A 26,479-nucleotide genomic window follows, 5' to 3' on the forward strand; every position below is an offset into this window, starting at 1 on the left:
TTTTGGATAGGTTAGGTTGAACCGTAAAATATGTATTATTCTAACTTATTTTCACTTTTGCTATACAATTATATTACATAATTTAAGTTTTTTTCAGATCTTACTGTTGGTCTTATCAGTGTGCTTACAGACATTGTGTGGCGACTTACAGTCACCTGGTATGCCGGGGATACATGGTGTCGTATTATAAAATTTTTACAGGTTGGTGTATTTAAATTTGAAAATAATGTATTTTCATTAAATGTTAATTATTTCATTCACAGGCGTTAGTCACCTACGCTTCCACTTATGTATTAGTATCACTAAGCATCGATCGATATGATGCAATTCGACATCCAATGAAGTTTTCTGGAAGTTGTAAGTGTAACAACAAAATGCTTTTGGTTTAAAATTGTCAAGATTCTAGTTCTAGAATTTATTCTAGTTTTGTTTTTCTAGGGAAGCGAGCCAAAACCTTAATAGCTCTAGCATGGATAGTCAGTACTTTATTCTCCATCCCCATGCTATTCCTTTACGAAGAAAAGATCGTTCAAGGTAAGTTTGTTTGTTATTTAAAAATTGTGTTAACGATTTCCCTTTTAGATCAACCGCAATGCTGGATAGAATTTCGTGAGCAGTGGCATTGGCAATTCTACATGGTATTAATTGCGTTGGTTCTGTTTGTCATTCCCACCATTATTATTACAGCATGTTACGCGGTCATGATTAGAACCATATGGACCAAAAGCACTACCCAATTTCCGAAGGAAAACGGAACCCGCACCAAGGAACGAATTGGTTAGTGTGGATTTGAAATCAACTTAAAAATAATTACTGGTTGATTCGCATTTTTTAGCAGGTTCGGATGGTGATCGTAGAGCTTCTTCCAGAGGACTAATTCCACGTGCCAAAGTTAAAACTATAAAAATTACGTTTGTAATAGTTTCTGGTAAGTTGAAATTTAATGTTTGTACATTACAAACAAACATAAAATGACGTAATAGTCTACCTAATTGTAGTTCTCTTACAGTATTGTAGTCTTTGTACATTTTTCCTCATTTGATCCCTTTTTTTATCAATTATTTGTGCGCCAGCAATTTTCTTCAACGAACTGAATTTCCTGTTAAAAGAAACATTTTTATGTCATGAATTTTTGTTTTGTATTTGTCATCCCTTCCGAGTTATTGGCAAATGTAGCAGAAAAAACACTCCATTTAAACCCAATTTTAAGCGTTCTTGGGGATCTTTTTCAAGTATTGGAAACATGCGAAATCAGGGTAACATTGATGAATACCATTTCATGACTTTTTGAATTTTTATTATAATATACAGGGTGGTCCAGTTTTAAATGTCAATAGTTCACCAATCCATAGCCAATTAAAAAATAAGTTGACTTTCATTATGTCGTTTTCCTGAAAAGTGCTTCCTAAGGAAAATACAGTCCTTCAAATTTCTGTTTAAAAAATCATTTATTTTTTTCATAATTGTCAGACCTTTGGAGCAATATTGATCAAGTTTTTATTACACGTTATTACAGTCAAAGACCCAAAACTAACCCAACCCAACTTAAAAATTGTCTTGGAAACGGAAAATTCACTTAAGAAGTTTAAAAAATATTATTGTAGCCAGTTTTCATAGTTTCCAGACAAACTGAAAGACTGAAGTTTTGAAAATTGACTTAGAAAAGATAAAAATTTCAGAAGCTTAAAAATTGTGTTTGTAACCAGTTTTCATGCAAATCGAGAGACTTTAATACTAAAAATTGACTTGTAGACATAAAAACTACTTTTTCAAGAATTATTTACTACAAATTCATACATTTAAACCTTAAAAATTGACTTTCATAATTTGAAGACAAATTTCAATATTTTAGTCTTGAAAATAGTCTTAGACGCAGGACAAAGACATTAGATTCATGAAAATTGTCTTGAAAACAAACTTTTCGTGCTTTGTACTTTGCTTTTCATTTTCTTCGAATTCTGGACTATTTTTAGTGCTTCAAAACTGCTTTCAGCTTGGAAAATCGAGTTTCAAGACTATCTTCACCAAGTTATTGACATAGCAAACTTAAAAAACAATTTTTACATTCTTCATAAACTTAAAATGGCATTCGAAGCTTTGTCACTATTAAATCGACTTCTAGACACCTCAGTGCTAAAAATTCGGGAATTTCTTAATAAACTAGACTGTTTTTAGTGTTTTAAGGCTGTTTTCAGTGCCTCAAATCGAGTTTCAAGACTCTTTACAAAGTTTTTGACTTATCAGGCCTAAAAGCCAGTGTGTCCACTGACCATAGTCTTGAAAATGTTATTTCAAGCTTCTTCACTATTAAATTGACTTCTACACTCATAGGTGCAATAAATTGTAGCATCTCTAAGAAATTCAGACTGTTTTTAGTGCTTTTTAAGACTGAAAAATCGAGTTTAAAACTATTTCAAAAAGTCAAGTTTCTTCAGTAATAAAAGTAAAAAATTTTGGTACCAAATGCTACAATAATAGTCTTGAGAACTAATTTTTAGAAATAAAATAGTCCGAAAATTTAATTTACTTCTAGACTTGTTGTCCAGTCCAGAAAATTCAGTTGTACACCAATTAAAGTCTTGAAAATATACTTTTGGACTCTCTTTAGTCCTAGTAAAGTCAGTTCTAGCATTAAAAGTCAACTTTTATATTATTTTTAGTAGTAAAAAATGAGTTTCATGCACAATACCATCTGTGTCTTGATTTCCGGACTTTTTTAGTTCTTGAATGCCAGTTTCAGACACTCAACCAGGATGCCAGTCTGAGAAAGCGAATCATAAGACCATTCCTAGTAGTAAAAAAGTTTTTAGACTATTCAGTACAAATTTGGACTTTCACAAGTCTTGGATGTTCAGTTTTAAACTATAAAACGATTTTTTTAATTGAAATTTGGAGGACTGTATCTTCCTTAGGAAACGTTTTTCAGAAAAATGACATAATGCAAGTCAATTTATTTTTTGATTAGCTATCAAATGGTGAATTAATGACACTTAAAACTGGACCACCCTGTATTATAGCAAATATATTTTTATTATTAAATGTATAAATGTAATTTTTCCCCAAGTTTTCTTATAGAAGTGGAAGGTTTTTACTTTTTAGATCATCTTAGAGAAGCTAATATTCTTCTTCTGATATGGTCGTCTTAATATTTTTGTTTCGTGAATAATGAGTAATTACTCACTGTTCTTATTCAACGACACCATACAAATACCAAACATTCAACACCTTGTCTAAAAAATGAGTTGCAGAAAACGAATAATATTCTACTCCCGTGTAATGTCGACTACTCACAATCTTAGATTATTACGATATACATCCTAAAGAAGGAACAGTTTCATTGAATTTCTGTCTTAGTATAAATATCACATAATATTGCAGAAAAAACGATGTTCTTTTTCTTATTTTATTTTAGTTTTCATCGTTTGTTGGAGCCCCTACATAATATTTGATTTGCTGCAAGTATTTGGTTACATACCGCCCAGCCAAACCAATACGGCCATAGCTTCATTTATCCAAAGTTTGGCACCTTTGAATTCAGCAGCCAATCCAATAATTTACTGTATTTTCTCTACACGTATCTGCAAAATTTTCAGGTAAGCAAAGATCAGGAAATCAAAGTATAAAGTAAACTCAATGCGTATAGAAGCTATAGCGAATCTTATTGTTAAATTAACTGAAACAGAAAACAAAGCGAGAAGGGATAAAAAGTAATTTTTTGATAAAACAAAGTGATATTTTTAAAATTCTTTACTGTAATTTTCAACTTTTCGTAATTTTCTTGTTTTGTTTTGTTCTCAACATTTTCTCTAACTTTATTCATCAAATTGACTGATTGACTGACAGTAAACATGTTTCAGGAATATTGCTCCTTTTAAATGGTGTCGAATAAAGACTCGTCAGAAATCGAGAAGTTCTACAACAAAAAGCAGTACACTGTCAGACGTGTTAACCCATAATACGGCCAAAAGAAGATCTGATATAGTGACATCCTTAAACAAGGCTCATACGGCTATTGTGGTTGCTCTAGTCCATGACGAATCCTAAAATAATCATACACTCTGTATTTAATAGAAATATTATAGTTTGATTTAGTCTATAGCAGAAATTTAATAATAAACTTTCTTGTTTTCTAAAAAAACAGCAAATTTTTTATATGATATATGTATAATAAGTTTTTCCAGCTGTCCTCGTTTACCTTTCAGTTATTATAACAAAAGCGCCAAATAAACATTTAGTTAATATTCTTATTAAGAAAACTGCTAGTCTGGAAATGTGTAAAAATCTGTGATATATAGTTAAATATTTATATATCGGATGGTAAGTTAATTAGTAATGATACTTAATTAGTAGTGGTAGACCAGAGAATATACAATTATGAAATAAAAGACGGTGATTTGTGTACATTTTGATTTTTGTTATAACAATCGCGCAAAAATAGTACTATTTTTGAAAATGGAAATAAGTACTACATATTTTGACTACCGATATTACCGAACGTGTTTGATATTTCTATAGAAAAAGTTCAGACTTTTTTAAATCCAATATCTCGGTAAAATGAAGAGCTAGAGGGATCAGTTTAGGCTCATTTTAGTGAAATCTATAAGAGTTCAAATAAAAAAGTTACAATAACTCAAAACTTGAAAAAATACAAAAATTTAAATTTAAATAATAAAAGTTGGTATTGACTAAAAACGTTACTCGATATGATCCCATTAAAACTGAACAAAAATTGTAAAAATCAGATACACCATTTATTTAATTAATTCCACATGATTATTAACTAATAATCTTTAAACATCATGTAAAATCTAAATTTACAACAGAACCTAGTTTTCAATGAACACAATCTTATATTAGTACAGTAACATTTAAATTATAAATACAACTAAAGTATGAAAAATGCTTTATTAGAGAACTGGTTCATTTAATGCAGTAATTTCAGATGGTACATACATACATATGGTTTATTGAAGGTGAGAAATTAATTGAAAGTGAGTTAACCGTTAAAAGTTTGTAAAGAGTGGACCACTTAATAATTTATTGGAAAGATTGAACTTTGTCATAGAAGAATGGAACATGCAGTACATTTTCGATTGTTTCGGCTTGAATCTCTTCAATGGCAACTATCCTTAATGGTTCCCCACATAAAATAATCCAAAGGACTCAAATCACAGCTCCGATACGGCCAATTGACATCACTATTTCGGCTGATTATTCGATTTTCAAAAACGGTGCGCAAAAGGTCGATAGTTACGTTGGCTGTGTGACATGTGGCCTCATCTTTTTGAAACCAAATGTCTTGCATGTGATTCTCTTCAATTTTTGGAATCAAAAATTCGTTGAGCATGGTACGGATCTTTAGTAGGCTTTAGTTCTTGGACCAATTATTGAACTGCCTGCGAGAAATGTGCAGTTCCTGAAAACGATGACAAGTTGATGTTGATGAATGTTCTTGCACATTCTGAGCAGCAATGTTTTTCATTGAACGCACTAAACGAGAACGTACACTGGTTATTTTGTCTATTAACGATCCATTACATCCATTACAGATTGCGTTAAACACCCTTTGGAAGTAAGTTTTTAATATTTCCCAATTTTGGTGGTTCAAATTTAAAACTTTAAATGGCCCACCCTTTATACTTGAAAAGTGCAGTAAATAACTATTTCCATCTTATTTCTATCAATTTTATAAATTAAAATGTACCTATTTGCAAAATTTGCCTTATCAGTAATTTGTGCATGTTTCCATAGCTTTCTCCTATACAGGGTGGTCCAGTTTTAAATGTCAATAATTCACCAATCCATAGCCAAATAAAAAAATAAGTTGACATTCATTATGTCATTTTCCTGAAAAGTGCTTCCTAAATCCTAATACAGTCCTTCAAATTTCTGTTTAAAAAATCGTTTTTTTTTGTCATAGTTATAGACCGTTGGAGCAATATTGATCAAATTTGGAACAAGTACTTTATTACACGTTATTAGGGTCAAAGACCAAAACTAACCCAACCCAACTTAAAAATTGTCTTGGAAACAGAAAATTAACTTAAGAAGTTTAAAAAATATTATTGTAGCCAGTTTTCATAGTTTCCAGACAAACTGAAAGACTTTAGTTTTGAAAATTGACTTGATAAAAATTTCAGAAGCTTAAAAATTGTGTTTGTAACCAGTTTTCATGCAAATCGAGAGACTTTAATACTGAAAATTGACTTGTAGACATAAAAACTACTTTTTCAAGAATTTGTTACAACAAATTCATACATTTAAACCTTAAAAATTTACTTGAACTCCAAAATGTGACTGAAGTAATGAAAAGTGACATCAGAAGCTTAAAATTTGCATTTGAAGTAAGTCTTCATAATTTGAAGACAAATTTCAATATTTTAGTCTTGAAAATGGTCTTAGATGCAGGACATTGGCATTAGATTCATGAAAATTGTCTTGAAAACAAACTTTTCGTGCTTTTTACTTTGCTTTTCATTTTCTTCGAATTCTGGACTATTTTTAGTGCTTCAAAACTGCTTTCAGATTGGAAAATCGAGTTTCAAGACTATCTTTACCAAGTTATTGACATAGCAAACTTAAAAAACAATTTTTACATTCTTCATAGACTTAAAATAGCATTCCAAGCTTTGTCACTATTAAATCGACTTCTAGACACCTATCTTTACAAAGTTTTTGACTTATCAGGCCTAAAAACCAGTTTGTCCACTGACCATAATCTTGGAAATGTTATTTCAAGCGTCTTCACTATTAAATTCTACACTCATAGGTGCAATAAATTAAAAAAGTAAAACATTTTGGTACCAAATGCTACAATATAATAGTCTTGAGAACTAATTTTTAGAAATAAAATGTCCGAAAATTTAATTTACTTCTAGACTTGTTGTCCAGTCCAGAAAATTGAGTTGTACACCAATTAAAGTCTTGAAAATATACTTTTGGACTCTTTAGTCCTAGTAAAGTCAGTTCTAGCATTAAAAGTCAACTTTTATATTATTTTTAGTAGTAAAAAATGAGTTTCATGCACAATACAATCTTTGTCTTGATTTTCGGACTTTTTTTAGTTCTTGAATGCCAGTTTCAGACACTCAACCAGGATGGCAGTCTGAGAAAGCGAATCATAAGACCATTCCTAGTAGTAAAAAAGTTTTTAGACTATTCAGTACAAATTTGGACTTTCACAAGTCTTGGATGTTCAGTTTTAAACTATAAAACGATTTTTTAAATTGAAATTTGGAGTACTGTATCTTCCTTAGGAAACGTTTTTCAGAAAAATGAAATAATGCAAGTCAACTTATTTTTTGATTAGCTATAAAATGGTGAATTATTAACACTTAAAACTGGACCACCCTGTATAGATTGTTAAAAAAGACGCAAAACTATGTGGAATATAATGACCAAATTTCTACAAAAAATTGATTTTTAAACGTCGTACATAAGCGTATTATTACAACCAACTTCTAACATACTAATTTTCTCGTTACTTGCAATTGAACTTGAATTTGGTGTGGTCTCTGAGTATCTAATTCCTAGACTTGGTTAGTTTTGAGCTGAGATTTAGAGCCTAATAACCTGTAAGAGAACCACTAAACCAGCAACCAGAGCAAACGAAACTGTGGCCAAATTAGATGCGTTGCAGCCATCTTTGTCACATGCGCATACTTCTTGTCGTCCCCCAAATCCAGACCTTTGATAACAACGATTTTTGTGTTGCGAATCGTCCCATCCGCAAGTCCTAATTACTCGGCTGTCAGGTAACACTGTCAAATTAACCAAAGTTAGACTAGTTTGAGTTAGACATACATTTGATGTTGCACTTACGTCCATTTACTTCAAAATCGATTACTTGCTTGATTTTTCTACACAAAGAAAACGGTTTTCCATCTTTTTTGTCTGGACAAGGCCTCTTTAGATCGTCGCTTAATTGATTGTTAGCATCTCCTATGCATCGTTTGTCTTGAGCACTGTTGCACTCGTAACAGGTTATGGCAAAAGCTGAAAAGAGATCTACACGTCAGTTTATAGAACTAAACAAATTTGAGGTTTTTGAAAAAACCTTACACATACAGAGTGTACTAGATTTTATGCGGCAGAAAATATTGGAAAGTTTACTGTTGGCAATATCTATTCTAGTTTCAGATTTTGATATTGCAATAATTAAGACAGGAGGAACTAAAATATGTCAGTTAAAAATGCAAATATTAAACTGTCATTCTTGGGCAATAAACTACGAAATATTCTGTATAGTAAAACTTGTTCAAATCGACTTTTTAATGAAAACTTTAACTTAGGACAGCTTTTGCTAGTTCTAACCTGAAATGCTTATCTCAAGTATCCCCACATTGTAATTTGCCAAATTAAGGTCACTTAGGATGATAACCTATTAAAAATACAATTACTATTAGTCAGTGTTAACAAGTTAAGTGAAAAATACGTCTAGAACGGTTGTACACTGTAAGAGGAATATAAAAGAGCACGAAATTCGCATTTAAGTTTGGAGGTCATGTTGGTCTATTGTTGATAAGAGTAAAGTTAGATTTATAGATTGAGGCATTGTTACCAACAAAATAAAGAAGAAATTAGGTGTCTTGTTCATTTTGATTGGTTAGACTTCTACTACTACTGAAATTTGCTTGAAACTTCCAGAGATTATTTCAGCAGTTCTTTACGAACATTTTGGCTCTTTTGTAAATTTTTTGTAACTTTTACCGTATTCTAGTTATTTAGTAAAAATTGGATTGATGCAACAAATTTTCAAATAAGGTGAAATTGGCCTTTGAAATTTAAGCAATATGTAACTCGGTTATTTTTGTAAGTTTATGGTGGTTCAACCACTCAAATTAACCTCCTTGGGCTCCTCTTTCCAGTGGTGTGGAGCAAAAGAGTATATCGGAAATGCGTGCAGAGTGACCAAAAACAGTCAGTCAACAATTTTTTTATGCACATCCTGTATACTGGAAGCAAAAACTGTCCTGCAAATTTACGGTTTAATTAGGAACATTTTTGGTCTTTTGCATTTTTTTTGTGACTTTCACCGTTTCTGAGTTATTTAGTAAAACTAGTTTGGTGCAACAAATTTACAAATCATTGAAATTGTAATCTAAAATAAAAGACAGTCAGGGACAAAACTGCCTGTAAAACTCACTTGGAGTGACTGAATCATGTTTTAAGCACATTTTTGGAATCCTAATTAAATTTCCTATCTAATAACCTGAAAAAACATTAAAAAAGTTGGTACAGTCAGGTAGAAAAGCAGTGTCAAAGTTTGAACTGGCAGAAACACAGTTTGAAAAGACAGTCAGGGACAAAATCGCCTCTAAAACTTACTTGTAGTGAGAAAATTACTGTTTTAAGCACATTTTTGGAATCCTCATTACATTTCCTATCCAATACCCTGAAAAAATACTATAAAATTTTGTACAGTCAGGGAGAAAAGCAGTGTCAAAGTTTGAACTGGCAGAAACACAGTTTCAAAAAACAGTCAGGGACAAAATCGACTCTAAAACTTACTTGTAGTGAGAAAATGACTGTTTTAAGCACATTTTTGGAATCATAATTAAATTTCCTATCCAATAACCTGAAAAAACATTAAAAAATTTGGTACAGTCAGCGAGAAAAGCAGTGTCAAAGTTTGAACTGGCAGAAACACAGTTTGAAAAGACAGTCAGGGACAAAATCGCCTCTAAAACTTACTTGTAGTGAGAAAATGACTGTTTTAAGCACATTTTTGGAATCATAATTAAATTTCCTATCCAATAACCTGAAAAAACATTAAAAAATTTGGTACAGTCAGCGAGAAAAGCAGTGTCAAAGTTTGAACTGGCAGAAACACAGTTTGAAAAGACAGTCAGGGACAAAATCGCCTCTAAAACTTACTTGTAGTGAGAAAATGACTGTTTTAAGCACATTTTTGGAATCATAATTAAATTTCCTATCCAATAACCTGAAAAAACATTAAAAAATTTGGTACAGTCAGCGAGAAAAGCAGTGTCAAAGTTTGAACTGGCAGAAACACAGTTTGAAAAGACAGTCAGGGACAAAATCGCCTCTAAAACTTACTTGTAGTGACAAAATGACTGTTTTAAGCACATTTTTGGAATCCTAATTAAATTTCCTATCTAATAACCTGAAAAAACATTTAAAAATTTGATACAGTCAGCGAGAAAAGCAGTGTCAAAGTTTGAACTGGCAGAGACACAGTTTGAAAGGACAGTCAGGGACAAAATCGCCTCTAAAACTTACTTGTAGTGACAAAATGACTGTTTTAAGCACATTTTTGGAATCCTTATTAAATTTCCTATCTAATAACCTGAAAGAACATTTAAAAATTTGATTCAGTCAGCGAGAAAAGCAGTGTCAAAGTTTGAACTGGCAGAAACACAGTTTGAAAAGACAGTCAGACAAAATCGCCTCTAAAACTTACTTGTAGTGAGAAAATGACTGTTTTAAGCACATTTTTGGAATCCTCATTACATTTCCTATCCATTATCCTGAAAAAACCCTACAAAATTTGGTACAGTCAGGGAGAAAAGCGGTGTCAAAGTTTGAACTGCAAGAAACGTAGTATTTGCAATTTACCAGTAATTTACTGGTCAACCTGGTAAAGTAAAATATTTTCTTTACTAGTAATTTACCCATCACTACTTTGGTGTGAAGTAGTTTTTGAGCTAAACATTGTTTCAATGTAGCCAATGTGTTAAAATTATACAGAGTGTTCCAAACGAAAGTGACGGCTGTTTTCATTTGGGAGTAAATTTTGTTACACCTACAGTGGAAGTAGAAAAAAATGTTTCAAAAATGCACTTTTATAACACTTCTATTATAAATAGCTAGTTTCTGCAAAGGCATTAACAAATCAATTGAATACGCTACTGAATTAATAACGTTTTAAGACACTAGTGTTAAAATTGATTTACTTTTAACACTAAAGTGTAAATTTGTGAAGAGAGAAGGGTAAACAGATGAATTCTGACATATGTTAGTTTCAAATTCTTATGCAAAGTGTTAATTTTCAGAACACTTATCTCTAATTATCAAACTAAACTTACAGAGATATGAAACTATGGTTTTTGATGTTTGGGGCTTTAAGTGTTCTGATTGTTTGACACCCTGTACGGGAGAATTTCAAGTTATTGTAATAACACAGTTATACCCAAGTTACTCATCAAAAAATACTGAGGTTCTCATTTTAGGACAATTTGCGGGAAAAAGTTTACTTTTTCATAAAAGATGGATTTTCTCGAATAGTAGAGATGCGATAATTGTTAAAAACGTTTAAACTTGTTTTTTCAATGGTTTGGTTTTGTGAATAAAAATACTAACTAAAGTCATCACAGCTTGTCACATTATAAAAACTAACCCGGTATCTTTTACTGTGATTCTGTAAATCTCTCTTAATCTATCACTCTATTGTGTAAGTGTATTGGTTTCTACTATTCAAACTAAACTAACTTTTTTTGAATAATTACAGTTTTCTGTTTAATACAGTCTTTATACTATTAATTTTGCATTGATTGTTTATCTTACACAACTTCCTTTCTCCAAGGACTGAAAGGAAGAATTTATTGATTTTCTCGTTGGTGCCATTTGGGCATTTCCTCTGCTTTGCGACGCGTATGACTGAAACTTTTCATTATTTTATTATTCAAGTACTTGCACTATTTATTATCATTGCTAACAGGTCATGAACGGTGCATCACATAAACGATAGCCCGCCTTCAATTAAATTAAAAATAGAGTTCGCAGATATTCATCTCCAATGCGTCGTAAAATTATATTTGTACGCTAGCCATGCATTCAATACTTACTTAAATTAATGCATATTGCCGCAAAACAGAGCAGTCCTACAATATACTGAGCACTCGACATGACGCACAATTTTTGCGATAAAAGTATTAATATTTATTTGAATAGTCGCTCTTAAAGGCGCTAACACGAAACGCAATATTTGAAGACTGTTCGTATAGGCGAACGCAATGAATGGCAGTGTTATAGGAATGGTGCGCATGATTGGACGATTACAACGGAAATGAACTATTTGTGAGAAAATGTAATGGAGTTACAACAATTTTTTATTGAATAAAAGCCTAAAGTTTATGATGACATAGGATATTGTATAGATTGCATTATAGCTAGTATGATACGGTCTAAATTAATGTAAACAATAAGGATTGTGGATTAGAGATTTGCGCAAAAAATGGGCAGCAGAAAACCAATTGCTGATCGCAAAAATATGTTGGTTCTCTTGGCCCATTTAGTTAAATTGATAATCAGTTTAGACCCCTATTTCATATTATTTCAAAAGTTTTGAGAGATTTTTATTATGCAAAAAACGGAACATACTCATTTACCTTGAACTCTCTTTCAACCCTAAAAGGGGGTTAAAATCAATATTTGACGCTGTCCAAACAGGCACCAAGCATTGCAGTGCTAAACGTGGGCAAAATGTTCATAATATTCTATGTTTTTAAGTGACCAAAATTTCGTCCACTGTAAGAATGCATAATCTTTGTTAACATGATACACCGTCCTTTAAAATTGTAATAATAATGGCAAACAAGGCTCATGTGGATGTTCACCGGCTTTCCACCGACAAAGAACAAGAATGGATTTTGGCAAGAAAAGGAATCAGTTTGTTGATTAATAATAATTATGAAGAATCACAAGCTTTATTTTTGGAATATCCCAATAGTTTAGTTATGTACGCTGGATACTCTTTCACAATTTTCATGGTAATTTTAATTGTAAAGTTGATTAATGTTTATCTAATATCCGTAACTTTAGGATGCTTTAATGAGTTTTGACGAGGACAAGCTTTCCAATGCAATAATAGTATTAAAAGAAGTGGAAAAACGTTCAACTGCTAAAACCGGATGGTTCAAGTCTTTTTCTTTGAAAATGTTTGGATCGAGTGGAACAGAACAAGAATGTCCTTCAATCGAAGAGCAATTAGAAACACAAATTATACTAGCCGATTCCCAAGTATAATAATTCTCCATTCAAAGCAAACTGAATTAATCGTAGTATTTTAGGTATGTTTAGCAATTATTACTTTCCTCCAACAAGATCTTTCGGGATACTTTAAAGGAGGATGGGTATTGAGGAAAGCCTGGAAAGTCTACCAAAAAACCTACAGAGACATTCTTGCGTTGTACAAACAGACAATAGGAAACGTGCCAGGTTAGTATTTGTTATATTTTGAGGCATACAAGTTTTAGTTTAAGTTTTTACTTTGAAATTTAAACACCACAAATTTGAAACAATTTCGAAGATTTGAGGTAAAATGATAAGTAAATCATACAAAGCCAATATAGTTTGTACGTTTTGAGAAGTTAGTTATATTACAGAACACACACATGTTTTTGGGATGGGCAAAGACAAGTCTAAATTTTTTCACCTACTAGAAGTTTCAGTTTCTACATTGAAAAATAATGCCAATTTGCTGTATAAACCATATGCTTTAAAAATACAAAGTTTTAACATTCGTGACAGATATCACGTGGTTTTAGAAGATAATTGACTTGGCAGTCACGTGACAATAACAGTCAAAATATCTGCCATAAATCTCAGAAACACGTTTTATATCGAATACTACAAGTAAACTTTTCTAAACCTTTTGACTTTTCCACCTTTTAGCACAGTTTGACGCTAGTGACAATTATCGCGTGGTTTTAGTGCACTATTTAGCTAAACGGTCACGTGATAATTGTTAAAATAACTGCCATAACTTTAAGAAACACGTCTCCTTTTGATAACTGTGTTAAACTTTAATTCTTGCAGATTTCAGACAAATTTGGTTTTAGAGGATAATTTAGGCAGTCACGTGACCCACAGAAAATGACAATCTGTTTTAAGCACATTTTTAAAATCCTCATTAGATTTCCTATTTAATAACCAGAAAAGATACTACAAAAACTGGTACAGTCAGGTAGAAAAGCGGTGTCAAAATCTGAACTGCCAAATTTTGACTTCAAACACGGTTTGAAAAGGCAGTCAGGGATAAAATTTCCTGTAAATCCCACTTGGAATGAGAAAATGACAGTTCTAACCACTTTTTTGGAATCCTCATTAAATTTCCTATTCCATAACCAGAAAAGATACTACAAAAATTGGTACAGTCAGGTAGAAAAGCGGTGTCAAAATCTGAACTGCCAAATTTTGACTTCAAACACGGTTTGGAAAGGCAGTCAGGGATAAAATTGCCTGTAAATCCCACTTGGAATGAAAAAATGACAGTTCTAACCACTTTTTTGGAATCCTCATTAGATTTCCTATTCAATAACCAGAAAAGACACTACAAAAATTGGTACAGTCAGGTAGAAAAGCGGTGTCAAAATCTGAAATGCCAAATTTTGACTTCAAACACGGTTTGAAAAAGCAGTCAAGGATAAAATTGCCTGTAAATTCCACTTGGAATGAGAAAATGACAGTTCTAACCACTTTTTTGGAATCCTCATTAAATTTCCTATTCAATAACCAGAAAAGACACTACAAAAATTGGTACAGTCAGGTAGAAAAGCGGTGTCAAAATCTGAACTGCCAAATTTTGACTTCAAACACGGTTTGAAAAGGCAGTCAGGGATAAAATTTCCTGTAAATCCCACTTGGAATGAGAAAATGACAGTTCTAACCACTTTTTTGGAATCCTCATTAGATTTCCTATTTAATAACCAGAAAAGATACTACAAAAATTGGTACAGTCAGGTAGAAAAGCGGTGTCAAAATCTGAAATGCCAAATTTTGACTTCAAACACGGTTTGAAAAAGCAGTCAAGGATAAATTTGCCTGTAAATTCCACTTGGAATGAGAAAATGACAGTTCTAACCACTTTTTTGGAATCCTCATTAAATTTCCTATTCCATAACCAGAAAAGATACTACAAAAATTGGTACAGTCAGGTAGAAAAGCGGTGTCAAAATCTGAACTGCCAAATTTTCACTTCAAACACGGTTTGAAAAGGCAGTCAGGGATAAAATTGCCTTGTAAATCCCACTTGGAATGAGAAAATGACAGTTCTAACCACTTTTTTAGAATCCTCATTAAATTTCCTATTCCATAACCAGAAAAGATACTACAAAAATTGGTACAGTCAGGTAGAAAAGCGGTGTCAAAATCTGAACTGCCAAATTTTGACTTCAAACACGGTTTGAAAAGGCAGTCAGGGATAAAATTTCCTGTAAATCCCACTTGGAATGAGAAAATGACAGTTCTAACCACTTTTTTGGAATCCTCATTAGATTTCCTATTTAATAACCAGAAAAGATACTACAAAAATTGGTACAGTCAGGTAGAAAAGCGGTGTCAAAATCTGAAATGCCAAATTTTGACTTCAAACACGGTTTGAAAAAGCAGTCAAGGATAAATTTGCCTGTAAATTCCACTTGGAATGAGAAAATGACAGTTCTAACCACTTTTTTGGAATCCTCATTAAATTTCCTATTCCATAACCAGAAAAGATACTACAAAAATTGGTACAGTCAGGTAGAAAAGCGGTGTCAAAATCTGAACTGCCAAATTTTCACTTCAAACACGGTTTGAAAAGGCAGTCAGGGATAAAATTGCCTTGTAAATCCCACTTGGAATGAGAAAATGACAGTTCTAACCACTTTTTTAGAATCCTCATTAAATTTCCTATTCCATAACCAGAAAAGATACTACAAAAATTGGTACAGTCAGGTAGAAAAGCGGTGTCAAAATCTGAACTGCCAAATTTTGACTTCAAACACGGTTTGAAAAGGCAGTCAGGGATAAAATTTCCTGTAAATCCCACTTGGAATGAGAAAATGACAGTTCTAACCACTTTTTTGGAATCCTCATTAGATTACCTATTTAATAACCAGAAAAGATACTACAAAAATTGGTACAGTCAGGTAGAAAAGCGGTGTCAAAATCTGAACTGCCAAATTTTGACTTCAAACACGGTTTGAAAAGGCAGTCAGGGATAAAATTGCCTGTAAATTCCACTTGGAATGAGAAAATGACAGTTCTAACCACTTTTTTGGAATCCTTATTAAATTTCCTATTCCATAACCAGAAAAGATACTACAAAAATTGGTACAGTCAGGTAGAGAAGCGGTGTCAAAATCTGAACTGCCAAATTTTCACTTCAAACACGGTTTGAAAAGGCAGTCTGGGATAAAATTGCCTTGTAAATCCCACTTGGAATGAGAAAATGACAGTTCTAACCACTTTTTTGGAATCCTCATTAGATTTCCTATTTAATAACCAGAAAAGATACTACAAAAATTGGTACAGTCAGGTAGAAAAGCGGTGTCAAAATCTGAACTGCCAAATTTTGACTTCAAACACGGTTTGAAAAGGCAGTCAGGGATAAAATTGCCTGTAAATTCCACTTGGAATGAGAAAATGACAGTTCTAACCACTTTTTTGGAATCCTTATTAAATTTCCTATTCCATAACCAGAAAAGATACTACAAAAATTGGTACAGTCAGGTAGAGAAGCGGTGTCAAAATCTGAACTGCCAAATTTTCACTTCAAACACGGTTTGAAAAGGCAGTCTGGGATAAAATTGCCTTGTAAATCCCACTTGGAATGAGAAAATGACAGTTCTAACCACTTTTTTGGAATCCTCATTAGATTTCCTATTTAATAACCAGAAAAGATACTACAAAAATTGGTACAGTCAGGTAGAAAAGCGGTGTCAAAATCTGAACTGCCAAATTTTGACTTCAAACACGGTTTGAAAAGGCAGTCAGGGATAAAATTGCCTGTAAATCCCACTTGGAATGAGAAAATGACAGTTCTAACCACTTTTTTGGAATCCTCATTAAATTTCCTATTCAATAAGCTACAAAATTTAGTACAGTCAAAAATAAAAACGTGTCAAAGTTTGAATTGCCAGAAACATAAGCCGCATTCGTTTTCAAGCTCCATGAGCGAGCAGACCGTTTTTGACGTCACGATGACGTAATTTGGCAAAGCTATAATTTTGCCAATTGTCAAGATACGTCATTGTGACGTCAAAAAAGCAGCGTGAAAAGAACAAAATCGCTGGTAAAACCCACTTGAAATAACAATTTTCGAATCTTTATTGAATTTCCTATCTAATAACATAAAAAAACATTACAAAATTTAGTATAATCAGGGAGAAAAGTGGTGTCAAAATTTGAACTGCCTGTTAAAGCGGTAGATTGAATACAAAAATAAAAACAGGAAAACGGTAGAAGAACCACAAAAACGGTAGACCTGGCAACATTGGTCAAGCCTTCGGAAATAGTTTGTTTCGGAAATGTGACTAACAATACGTCTGTTCGCAAAGGCAATCCCAGTTAGAGTTACAGTGTGTAACAAAAGGAAACCTTACAATATCTCGAAAACCGTGTGTCTGATTTTTTTGAAATCTTGTACAGAAAGTTTCAGCAAAACTAAATTAAAATACTTTTTGAAAACAGAAACCAAAATTTAATTAATCACTACATTAAAGGCCGGTACTTTCACCTCTGAATAAATTTATTCTTAGGATAATTTCTATAGAAATGACGGATTTGACCAATAGAAGCGTCTGATTTCACGGTTTCCATAGATATTATATCTTTGGAATAAAGTTATTCTGAACTGAGAAAACTTCTTTTTGCATTGTCTAGACTTGCATCAAAATTTTATAACATTCTGTTTCACTTTTATATTTTTCCAGATCCCCTTGGAGCTTCCAATATCCCATCAACAGCCCAGCCAGAAGAAGACTTTTTTGTACCTGAATGGGACCCACCAGAAAATCAGTTAAACGGGTATCTACCTACCACTACGTCTAACCTTCCCCAATCTCATTCTCATCATGCTCTAAGTCTGGAGGAGCCTGGCAGTGATTCGAATTCAATAAATAACAATACTAAGAAAACGTCACGTTTAAGAAACTCATATTCGGTTAACGATTCATTGAGTTCTCGTCGAAAAATGAGTCTGCTAGGCTCTGCCCGATTTAATTTTACTTCATCCACACTCTCCAATCTTCCTTCCTCTTTAAGAGATATTTTTCCTGCAAATTCTTCGTAAGTTTTTAAAATATTATTGTTTAATAGCAACATAACTTGCAAACTTTTCCAGAGAATCTCCAGTTATAGACAAAGCAACCATTGTAAGACTGATGGGGGCAGTATCGTTTGGTTTTGGTCTGTTCCAGTTAGGCGTGTCCCTTCTGCCACCTTCCCTAACCAGATTAATTAGCATTTTAGGTTTTAGTACAAGCAGGCAAAATGGCATTGCCTGTTTGATGTACGCTAGACTTGGCGTTGATATGAGAGCCCCTCTGGCTAGGTTTGTACATACAGTACGTGTGATAGTTGTACGGATGCAAAACAATTCATTTAAGTTTGGCCCTGCTTTGGTATCACACGATAGTTCGTCCTTTTTATGCCATTGATGGAATAAACGTTCAAGCTGGTGTCGAAATCGCTAATGTTCTTATTAAGGAATCTGAAAAAGAATTCGCTCAATCGTCATTGTTTTTATTTTTTGCTGGAAGAACCAGTAAGTTAAAGGTAAGCTATTCCGAAAAAAGTGAATGTCATACTTGCCCCTATTACAATACAAACTTTTTAGTCGGATATTCCTTCTGCATTGACTTCATTTCAAATTGCCAAAGATAATGCAAGTCATCATGAAATTAAAGTACTCTGCCTGCATGAAATTGGATGGTGCCATCTAATTGAACTAGACTACGAACGTGCTAGTGAAATATTCACCCATTTAAAGCTCGCCAGCAGATGGTCGAGGCTGTTTTATGTCTACCTTTCTTCTATTTGTATCGGTATAGTTTCTTCAAATCATCCGTGTACTTTATTCTACAATAATGCATTTAATAACTTAGGAGCAATTCCAGACGTAAGCAAATACGGCGTTTTTGACGAAATTCGAAAAGCTTCAAAAGGCATCAAGTGTACTCAACTGGACGAATTTTTAGAAAGAAGGTTTCATTGTTGTCCTGTCAATTCAGAAGAAGCCAAAACGTTGGATGCGGTTTATTTCCGACTATTGGTATTTGAAATGCTTTATTTATGGAATGCATTGGCCAGCTGTAATCCAATTAATGTGCAGAAAATAATCACAGGTGGATTAATTTAGTAATCTGAACATTCATCACGGTATTGTATGTTCTAATTTTAGACTGTTTAACTGTGCATACCTTTAAAGACGAGCCACGAAAGGGATTGAGTTCTCTCATATTGGGTGCCTGCTACAACATTCAAAATGATATCGTTAAAGCAGAAAGTTATTTTCGGAAATGTTTGGAGCAAAGACGAAATGAAGCCTTTAACGCTGAAGACGCTCATATTTCGGCGTTTGCTCAATATGAGCTCGGAAATATACTGATTCACAATCAACAGGTGTAGAAGTTTTATCTATTCTATATTTTGAATGAGTGAATAATTTGAGATCATTTTTTAGAGCAAAGAAGAAGGAAAATGCCAGCTACAACAAATTAACAGATACACTCATTACGATTTCGATGCAAGGCTAACTGTCAGGGTACACTCCATTTTGAAGCAATTGGATTAGTGGATGAATAATTAACTTATTTTTGTAATAAATTACAGAGCGAAACATTCACATTAAAGTTTATATAAAGCAAGCGGTAAATTAACTTTAGATAATGGCTAATGCATTAAAAAGTTTTAAAAACTTGATTTTTTCTTGCAAAATAAAGATTGTTGACGGACTTAGATGGACCTATCCTACAAATTAAATCGATTTTCGACTATGTTTTGTCAGAATCCATCGATACAGACAAATATTTATTGTTCAATTTCGGTGATTTCAACCATGTTGACATTAATGATTACCCCCAACATGGAATTATCATTTGCGTAACTGGGCAAAATGTACATTTTTACTACGATAATTACAAAACAATACGAGTTTATTGTTTTGTTGGTTGGAATTTATCTCAACAAATTGCTGTAGTAATTTTGATATAAAGAAACTATAACATGAAATCACTATTGCTTAATCTAATAAAAGTATTAAATGGATGATTGAAAATGATATTCCCGAATAGAGACTTTTTGGTATCAATTTGTATTTTTGAGTATCATTCCAAGCTTAAATAACATTAATGAAGAATATTGCCCAGATTCTCAGTTAAAGCGCAGTTAAAATTAAATTAATCAAAAGCTTCGATCTTCAATCACAAGCTTTTTAAATCTTCTCTTCTTCTTCGTCGTATCTTCATGTCTGACACTATGGCTTCTTGCAGCTCGTAACCTTACGCTTCCAAAGGTGGTGATCCTCAGCCTCGCGCCTCATTTCTGCGTGTGATGTGTCCAAAATATTGAAGGATTCGTCTGCGGGTTCATTAAAAATTGACACGTTTGTTCTTCTAGCCGTCCATGGTGAATTCTTCTCCAGCACCACATTTCAAATGCGTCTATGCGGTGTCTATCTGCCACCTTAATGGTCCATCACTCGGATCCGTACGAAAATATAGAGAACACCAAAGCTCTCACCAGAGCCATTTTTGTCTTTTTGGTTATCCCTCTGTCTGTCCTTATCTTTTCCAGGTTCACCAAAGCTGCCTGCGATATACATCTTCTTATCTCAGCCTCGCAGTCTCCTGTGTTTGTTATTAAAGACCCCAGCAGTGGAACTATGTAATAGAAAAGAAATTTCTTTCTTCATCTCACTTTCACTTGCATGTCCTACTATAAGTCTAACTCGTTTAAATCTCTGTTTCTATCTCTATCAAGTTACATAGTACCCCTACAACTAGATGAAGTCATTAACCGTTTCGATATTTGGAGGCAGATTGTTTATCTGTACTGCTATTAGAGTGGTATCGTCCGCGTATCGATGATTGTTTAGCATTTTACCATTGATCCTATTCGCCTTAGGCATTGAACAGTCTGAGTGACAATATGCACCTCTGGCGCAGTCTTCTTTGCGTTTTGAAAGGATCCGATGTTTCATTACCCAGGTTGACAATTGCGTCATTATTCTCATACAAACTGGTAAAGAGGGCTACCAGAGGTGGCATGGGATTCCCCTTTCACTCAGCACTTTCCACAGACTCTCCCATCTTACACAATCGAAGGCTTTCTTGTAGTCTACAAAGCATAGGAGCATAGGGACGTTAAACTCTCGTGCTTTTTCTATTAGTTGGCGGGTATTAAATATCTGGTCTTTGGTTCCTCTGACTGTAACGAAACCGGCTTGTTCAGGAGGCATCTGAGGTAACAAATCCTGTTGTAGTCTTCGGTAGATTATTCTGAGTAAAATCCTGCTTGCTTGCATATCCGGTTCCGGTTCATTTGTCGTGAGAGGTGTCTGCTCCTGATTATTTTGGCCTGCTTCCTCTATATACAGTACTTCGCAGTATCGTTTCCATCGTTGCAGTATATCTTTGTCTTCCCACAAAACATTACCGTTTTCGTCCTCTTCTCTTCTTAAAATCTTATCTGCCCCAAAAGACATACCGCAATCGACTAACTACGCATAATATTGAGTTGGCATGAAAACAACAATCTTTAACATGCAATTTAGACTATTTTTGTGGCTTTGGCGTTATAAAACTCGATACGGCGTAATTATTTATTTGATCTTTTGACCTACCAGCAGGCCTAATCAATATTATCAGACCCCCAGTTGATTTTGTTATGACGACCATCACAAGCTATTGGAAAAACATCTGAAATAAACTGTAAAACGTCGTTCAATCTTATGTTATGAACGCAAATTAGTCATTTTTTTCTGATACGCGGACAGGGTTTTTTCCTTTTGCCTAGGCTTGACCTTTATGAGATTACAAATTTGTTTTGTTCACTTTCTTGCTTTATCTATGGTATATTTTATATTTATCACGTCGACACGCGTCGTCAAAATTTTCGTCAGTTTTGGGTTTCTTCTAATGGAGATTTTACTGAGCAGAATAAAGAAATTATTTCAGTTCCAAGTAGAGATATCGGCATTTCACTAGTTAAATTAATAACCTAATTAGTGGAACCACTCACGATACTGTGGCGTGAGGCGTCGTACTGCAACAGAGAGACCAATTTTGTTGGTCGGAAGTACCACACAAACAAAATCCTACAAAGTAGGACACTGAAATATTGTGGGTGGTCTCCACTCCATCAGAAACAGCAATGTTTTATAATAGGATTGATACAAAATAGTGTATTGAACAACAAGGGTGGATGTAAAGGCCTTAACAGTAAAAGCCAGTAATAAACAGAATCCAACCAAGAAGAAAAGCTCAAAGTGAAGAACAATAGAAGATCCAGGAAATCCCACAGTTTCGCCATAATAATTTAACACATTTTTTGTAAACCCTTGGGTTTTTTCTTCACATAGGACATTTCATCATACTTTTCCATTGTGTTTGTGCTGAAATAAAGTCTAATTTTTTAAGTAATAAGGTGAATTAAAACGTTTTTCTAGTTTGTAATGTGTGAAACAAATAACCCTACCTAGCCTTGTGAGTGCTCTTAGAATTTATCAGTTTGAATAGCATTTAAGTCAGTTCAGATGGTCCTATATTAGCACAATTATTGTAATAATCTTATAGTATCCTAAACCTAGTTTATTTTACCTTTGGTAGGTACTTCGGTTTTCAATACCTTTCAAATTGACTACTACTACTACTGTCAGTTCTTCTAATGAAATAAGTTTTGTACCCCATTTTTACTGTTGGATTTCAATCTGAATTCAGATTGTCTCTTTTCAAAACAAGAACCCACTTTGACCTATAGAGAAAAGTTCCTTTAAATGAAGCTTCTGCTTACAGTTCAAAACCCTTGAAATTGTAAAAAATCCAACATTATTCCGCATTCCGCGACTGCCACAACCAATTACTGCACAGAACAAAGGCATTGTTAAAAAAGTTTTACTTAAATTTATCTAATAACATGCTAATAACTCATTTTTTAAATCAAAAAACTAGTCCTGTAATAAACACAGGAAATTCTAACCTAAATCAAAAATGTCCTACGTCCACCAGTAATCAATCCGTCAGCTGTTAGTAGGAGCAGTGCAAAATTAGGCTAGAACTACCATTAGTTTGTTCATTTTAAATAGTTTTTTGCAGTTTTTCCATTAAAACGTAGCCGATATAGTTACGTGTAATTTAACTGAGATTTTCCATTGACAAAGCTCTCTTCAATAGTTAATTTTGTTAGTTGTAGCTTGCAGTATAATGACAGATTGTCCTACGTAAACACCAATAAATAAATGGGGCCGTAAATAAACAAGAGTTCAACAAGGTAAATAAACATCAATTTATCATAGGTAACAAACATACCTGCATGAGTTTTTTCTTGTAATGTATTTTTCTAAATATAAAACATATTATACCATATGTATGAAATGCAATTACTGTACCCTATTGAGGATGTAGAACAACCAACTGGGACATCAACAGGGGGTCAAAAACAAATTTCTCCAAATAATGAATTTTTGGTTGATGTAAGTACTTAATAAGCACAGTTATCATACTAAATAGAATATATAATTGTGTGAGGTCAATAGGTCCACACAAAACTGTATACATTATTACACTGTCTTGCCCTTGATAAGAGGGGGTCTGTGAGCCACAATAATTAACTTTTAATAGCTGTTATCATTGATATAAAAGGTCAAATTCACCATTCAGACGTTTATTTGATTTGCTGCTGTATTTGTGTTTAGTTGTTCAGTATATGGTGTGAATTTGCCAAGTCTGGAAGAACGGTGTTGTTGATTACATAGAATTTGCTAAGTGCGGTTTTTAGTGTTTCTCAATCAAATTTCTACCGTGTTTCACTGTTTCTATTATTTGTTATAAATGATTTCCTTTTTGCATGTTGAAAGAATGACCATTGCAAATAAGTTCCGTGTCAATCCTATTTACTACTCAGACTATTCTGATACAATGTGTTGTTGATGCAAATTTTCAACTAAATCATTCAGTTCTAACCTATAAGAAAATCTTCAGGAAACCTATTTTTTACCTACACAATTTTTACATGAAAAATTGGTAATCAATCATCATCACATGGATATTGTTAGTAGTGTAAGTATTTTCTTATAATAATAAAAATAACTATTATTTACTATTAACATCATTGAAATCAAATAGAAATTCAAAAAAATGTTAATAAGTTGCTTTTTTACAAAGTGTTAGTAATGCAAAAATTTAAGTAATATCATTATTATGAATTTGTTATAGACGATTTAGGTTTAGGTTGGTTATTACAATGGAAGTTGGCATATCAAGGGTATATGAATAAAAACTTAAAATTGTATTCAATTTCAAAACACGACCCTCTAGAGATTATAAATTGTGTTGTGTTCCCATTGAAGCAAACAGCTTAAATCACCCTGTATATTTTAAAAACTAACTGCAGCGTTTTTTGGTTCGCAATTTTTAAAGAAATTAGGTAAAAAAAAATCATTTGAATCTCATTTCACATTTAACCAAAACTAAAACCAGTTTTACCCTACATTTCTAACTTTATGTCATTCTCTTACAGTATCCCATAATAAAAGCTTTTCTTGCTGGATCATTCTCAGGAACATTCTCAACAATATTGTTCCAACCATTGGATTTGGTTAAGACCAGATTGCAAAATAGTCCTAGATCTTTTGTCAAGTATGTTGCCTAGGAGTTTCTTAAGAATAGTTACTTTATTATTTTTTTACGGTTATTTTACAGTGGACGTCATGGAGCTATTAGCATGCTTAGCATATTTAATAACATCATACAAAAAGAACATTTGCGAGGTCTCTGGCGGGGCATGACTCCTGTAAGTACTCACTTTTAACAGACTTTAGTGTCAACTGACATCCTGTACTATCTATAGTCCATAACAAGATGTGTTCCTGGAGTAGGCCTATACTTTTCTTCACTTGATTACATCAAGACACATTACCTGAAAGAAAGAACTCCCACAGCACTAGAATCGGTTGCAATGGGATTCTGTGCTAGATCATTTAGTGGAGCAATTTTGATTCCCGTTACTGTAGTTAAAACACGGTATGCCCTTGATAACTGAAAATTGTATTTATGAGTGCTATTTATTGTTACTCCTGCAGGTTTGAAAGTGGAGTGTATGATTATACTAGTATGGTGTCTGCCCTGAAGCAAATATACCGGACTGAGGGCATTAGAGGAATGACTTGTGGATTGGTTCCAACTTTATTCAGGGATGCTCCATTTTCAGGACTTTACCTGATGTTTTACTCACAAAGTAAAGAACTTATACCACAAGGTGAGTAACAAAGTATAAAATTGTTGGAAAGTAAAAAGTAGTAAAAAGTTAAAGTCAGTAACAGTTTAAAGTCATTTCTTCTTGTTTAACTTTTGTTTTTGCAACTAAATACTGAAACGACTTAAAATCGACGTCAATAACTTGAATATTTGTAGATGCCTTTATCACAGTTTTGAAAATGCTGAAAATTTGCCGAAACCCTCTTTACCAGAAACATCGGCAACAAAGACTATACATTAAATACTTTTTCTAATTCAAAGAAAAACAGCTCACACATTTTTACATTTCTGACGGACAAAGTATACCTACTTAAGACAAAAAATGACTCAGAAGAGAAAATGGAAACGAACATAGACATCTAGGTCAATAATTTCATAACTTCTTGAAACGAAATGTGTTTGAGAATGATGTCTACATAGTGCTCACTACAGATAGAATCTCTGTTCTTGTCTTTTCAAAGAATAACTGGAATAATGGATAAAGCGTCTAGTGTTCATATTGTCTACTTGATAACTAGAAGTACTTACTTAAATATTATAATAAAACTAAAAACATTCCAAGAAAGTTCTAGACACATTTGCTCTTAAGTGAATTTTTTCACAGAAAATTTTGAAAAAAAATAAATCAGCAAAATGATTTCAAAAAAAGCTAATAAAGGTAATTGTTTGTGTTTGAAATTCTTGAAGTTAAAACTTTCTTTAATCTTTTTTCAGAATTGACCAATACGCTTTACGCTTCTCCCATTCACTTTTGTTGCGGCATAAGTGCCGGTATTTTAGCTTCGATAGTAACACAACCTGCCGACGTTCTCAAAACCAAAATGCAACTATATCCGAACAGATTCAATGGTTTATGGTCCGTAATCCTGTATGTCCATAATAATTACGGGGTGCAAGGCTATTTTAAAGGAGTGGTCCCCAGAATGTTACGTCGTACACTGATGGCTGCTATGGCATGGACAGTGTACGAACAGTTATCAAAGAAATTAGGTTTAAAATAGTCTAAAAACCGTATTTTCATTCACCGCCTGTGCCTATAAAGTATATCAACTTGATGGATGGATTAATATGTTATAAGCAACTTTAAAATTGTAAATAAATGAGAGGACTTCTTTATTAGGGGATAATCTGCAAACGATATTGTATGATTCCATACAGTATTGATTTGTGATATGTTTTATTATACATATTATACTGTTATACTATTTTTTTTTTTGTTTTAGTTAATGCGTTTTGTTTTTGCTTTTAAAAGAATTAAAAATATTTATTGTCCTAGAAGTTTT

The 26,479-nt window shown here is 33.1% G+C and overlaps 4 protein-coding genes and 1 long non-coding RNA gene across 13 annotated transcripts in view; 3 read left to right on the forward strand and 2 right to left on the reverse strand.

Annotated features, from left to right (window-relative positions):
• Positions 1-4,138, forward strand: part of LOC145727655 (cardioacceleratory peptide receptor-like) — a 52,140-nt gene extending 48,002 nt beyond the window's left edge. Inside the window, exons 3-9 of one of the 4 annotated variants that reach the window (XM_081977413.1) lie at positions 98-201; positions 264-357; positions 439-534; positions 583-777; positions 839-928; positions 3,413-3,593; positions 3,858-4,138. In XM_081977413.1, the coding sequence (XP_081833539.1) occupies positions 98-201; positions 264-357; positions 439-534; positions 583-777; positions 839-928; positions 3,413-3,593; positions 3,858-4,044 (947 nt within the window). In that variant the 3' untranslated portion in view covers positions 4,045-4,138. Of the gene's footprint in view, positions 1-97; positions 202-263; positions 358-438; positions 778-835; positions 929-3,412; positions 3,594-3,857 lie in introns of all 4 variants that reach the window. The other 3 variants (XM_081977403.1, XM_081977392.1, XM_081977381.1) reach the window with 3 other exon arrangements.
• A 600-nt stretch (positions 4,139-4,738) lies between these two features.
• LOC145727825 (uncharacterized) lies at positions 4,739-11,987 on the reverse strand. Its single transcript, XM_081977662.1, has 3 exons — positions 11,808-11,987; positions 7,822-7,995; positions 4,739-7,760 (listed from the first exon to the last, which is right to left on the reverse strand). The coding sequence occupies exons 1-3, from the start codon at positions 11,866-11,868 to the stop codon at positions 7,558-7,560; spliced, it is 438 nt and encodes a 145-aa protein (XP_081833788.1). The 5' UTR covers positions 11,869-11,987; the 3' UTR covers positions 4,739-7,557.
• A 392-nt stretch (positions 11,988-12,379) lies between these two features.
• On the forward strand, positions 12,380-19,644 carry LOC145727510 (tetratricopeptide repeat protein 39C-like). 3 transcript variants are annotated; one of them, XM_081977115.1, is made up of 10 exons: positions 12,381-12,731; positions 12,784-12,981; positions 13,032-13,179; positions 17,655-18,009; positions 18,065-18,274; positions 18,330-18,498; positions 18,560-18,767; positions 18,828-19,067; positions 19,124-19,344; positions 19,406-19,644. In XM_081977115.1, the coding sequence occupies exons 1-10, from the start codon at positions 12,549-12,551 to the stop codon at positions 19,514-19,516; spliced, it is 2,043 nt and encodes a 680-aa protein (XP_081833241.1). In that variant the 5' UTR covers positions 12,381-12,548; the 3' UTR covers positions 19,517-19,644. The 3 variants fall into 3 exon arrangements, with proteins under 3 accessions (XP_081833233.1, XP_081833241.1, XP_081833249.1); XM_081977107.1 differs by having other exon boundaries at positions 12,380-12,731; positions 18,560-19,067; XM_081977123.1 differs by having other exon boundaries at positions 17,655-17,748; positions 18,560-19,067.
• LOC145727852 (uncharacterized) lies at positions 17,400-23,211 on the reverse strand. Of its 3 annotated transcripts, XR_014177938.1 has the most exons (6): positions 22,542-23,211; positions 20,450-22,483; positions 18,535-20,258; positions 18,053-18,433; positions 17,774-17,996; positions 17,400-17,714 (listed from the first exon to the last, which is right to left on the reverse strand). It is a non-coding gene; the product is annotated as an uncharacterized LOC145727852 (long non-coding RNA). The 3 variants fall into 3 exon arrangements; XR_014177937.1 differs by having other exon boundaries at positions 18,553-22,483; XR_014177934.1 differs by having other exon boundaries at positions 18,535-22,483.
• Positions 23,212-23,227: 16 nt separating this feature from the next.
• LOC145727689 (mitochondrial glycine transporter-like) lies at positions 23,228-26,468 on the forward strand. 2 transcript variants are annotated; one of them, XM_081977492.1, is made up of 6 exons: positions 23,228-23,413; positions 24,460-24,578; positions 24,642-24,732; positions 24,790-24,962; positions 25,022-25,197; positions 25,911-26,468. In XM_081977492.1, the coding sequence occupies exons 1-6, from the start codon at positions 23,306-23,308 to the stop codon at positions 26,195-26,197; spliced, it is 954 nt and encodes a 317-aa protein (XP_081833618.1). In that variant the 5' UTR covers positions 23,228-23,305; the 3' UTR covers positions 26,198-26,468. The 2 variants fall into 2 exon arrangements, with proteins under 2 accessions (XP_081833618.1, XP_081833626.1); XM_081977500.1 differs by lacking the exon at positions 23,228-23,413 and adding an exon at positions 23,593-23,999.
• Positions 26,469-26,479: the final 11 nt, after the last annotated feature.

This window comes from Ips typographus, linkage group LG1 (genome assembly GCF_016097725.1).
Source record: "Ips typographus isolate SLU linkage group LG1, UJ_Ityp_2.0, whole genome shotgun sequence".
NCBI classification, from domain to species: domain Eukaryota; kingdom Metazoa; phylum Arthropoda; class Insecta; order Coleoptera; family Curculionidae; genus Ips; species Ips typographus.